Below are 690 nucleotides of genomic sequence, written 5' to 3'. Positions count from 1 at the left end.
GGAGCCGAGAACCCACGACGAGGACGTGGCGACCGGCTTTCCTGCGGCGGCGGCGTGGGTGACAGCTAAGCCGCCTAAGCACCCACGGCCGCTGCCCCTCCGCCCTCTTCTCCCCGGTCCCCACTTACGTTCCGAGGGTCTCCTTGAACTCGAATGCTTTCATTTCTGATTTTATTTGGGTCCAGTTTGTTTATTGATTAGTCTGGCTAACTGTTCATCAATCTTGCCTATCTTCAAAGAACTAGCTCTTAGTTTCATTGATCTTTTGTTTTTTGATTTTAAAATGTATATATATATTTTTTATTGATTTCAGAGAATAAGGGAAAGGGAGATAGAAACATCAATAAGAATCATTGATCAGCTGCCTCCTGCATGCCCTCTACTGGGGATTGAGCTCAAAACCCAGTCATGTAGCCCTAACTGGGGATTGAACTGACACCTCCTGGTTCATAGGTCAACTCTTAACCTCTGAGCCATACTGGCTGGGCCGGAGGATATTTTTCCATTGATCTTTTTTAGAGAGAGTGGAAGGGAGGGAGAGTAGAGAAAGAGAGAGACATCGAGACATCAATGTGACATTGCCTGGTTATCTCCTGTGTGCACCTAGATGCCAGGGATCAAACCTGCAACCCAAGCACTTGCTCTTGACCAGTGAATGAGCCCTCAACCCTTCTGTCTGAGAGCTCAGGC

General features: G+C 47.8%; 1 protein-coding gene across 1 annotated transcript in view; it reads right to left on the bottom strand.

Annotated features, from left to right (window-relative positions):
* CAMK1D (calcium/calmodulin dependent protein kinase ID) overlaps positions 1-163 on the bottom strand; it is a 387,416-nt gene extending 387,253 nt beyond the window's left edge. Inside the window, exon 1 of the mRNA XM_015572046.1 lies at positions 129-163. Coding sequence (XP_015427532.1) covers positions 129-163 — 35 coding nt within the window. The remainder of the gene's footprint in view (positions 1-128) is intronic.
* Positions 164-690: the final 527 nt, after the last annotated feature.

The sequence above is a fragment of the Myotis davidii genome, unplaced genomic scaffold, assembly GCF_000327345.1.
Source record: "Myotis davidii unplaced genomic scaffold, ASM32734v1 scaffold749, whole genome shotgun sequence".
Classification (NCBI taxonomy): Eukaryota; Metazoa; Chordata; class Mammalia; order Chiroptera; family Vespertilionidae; genus Myotis; species Myotis davidii.
This window is presented reverse-complemented; position numbering and strand designations above follow the sequence as displayed.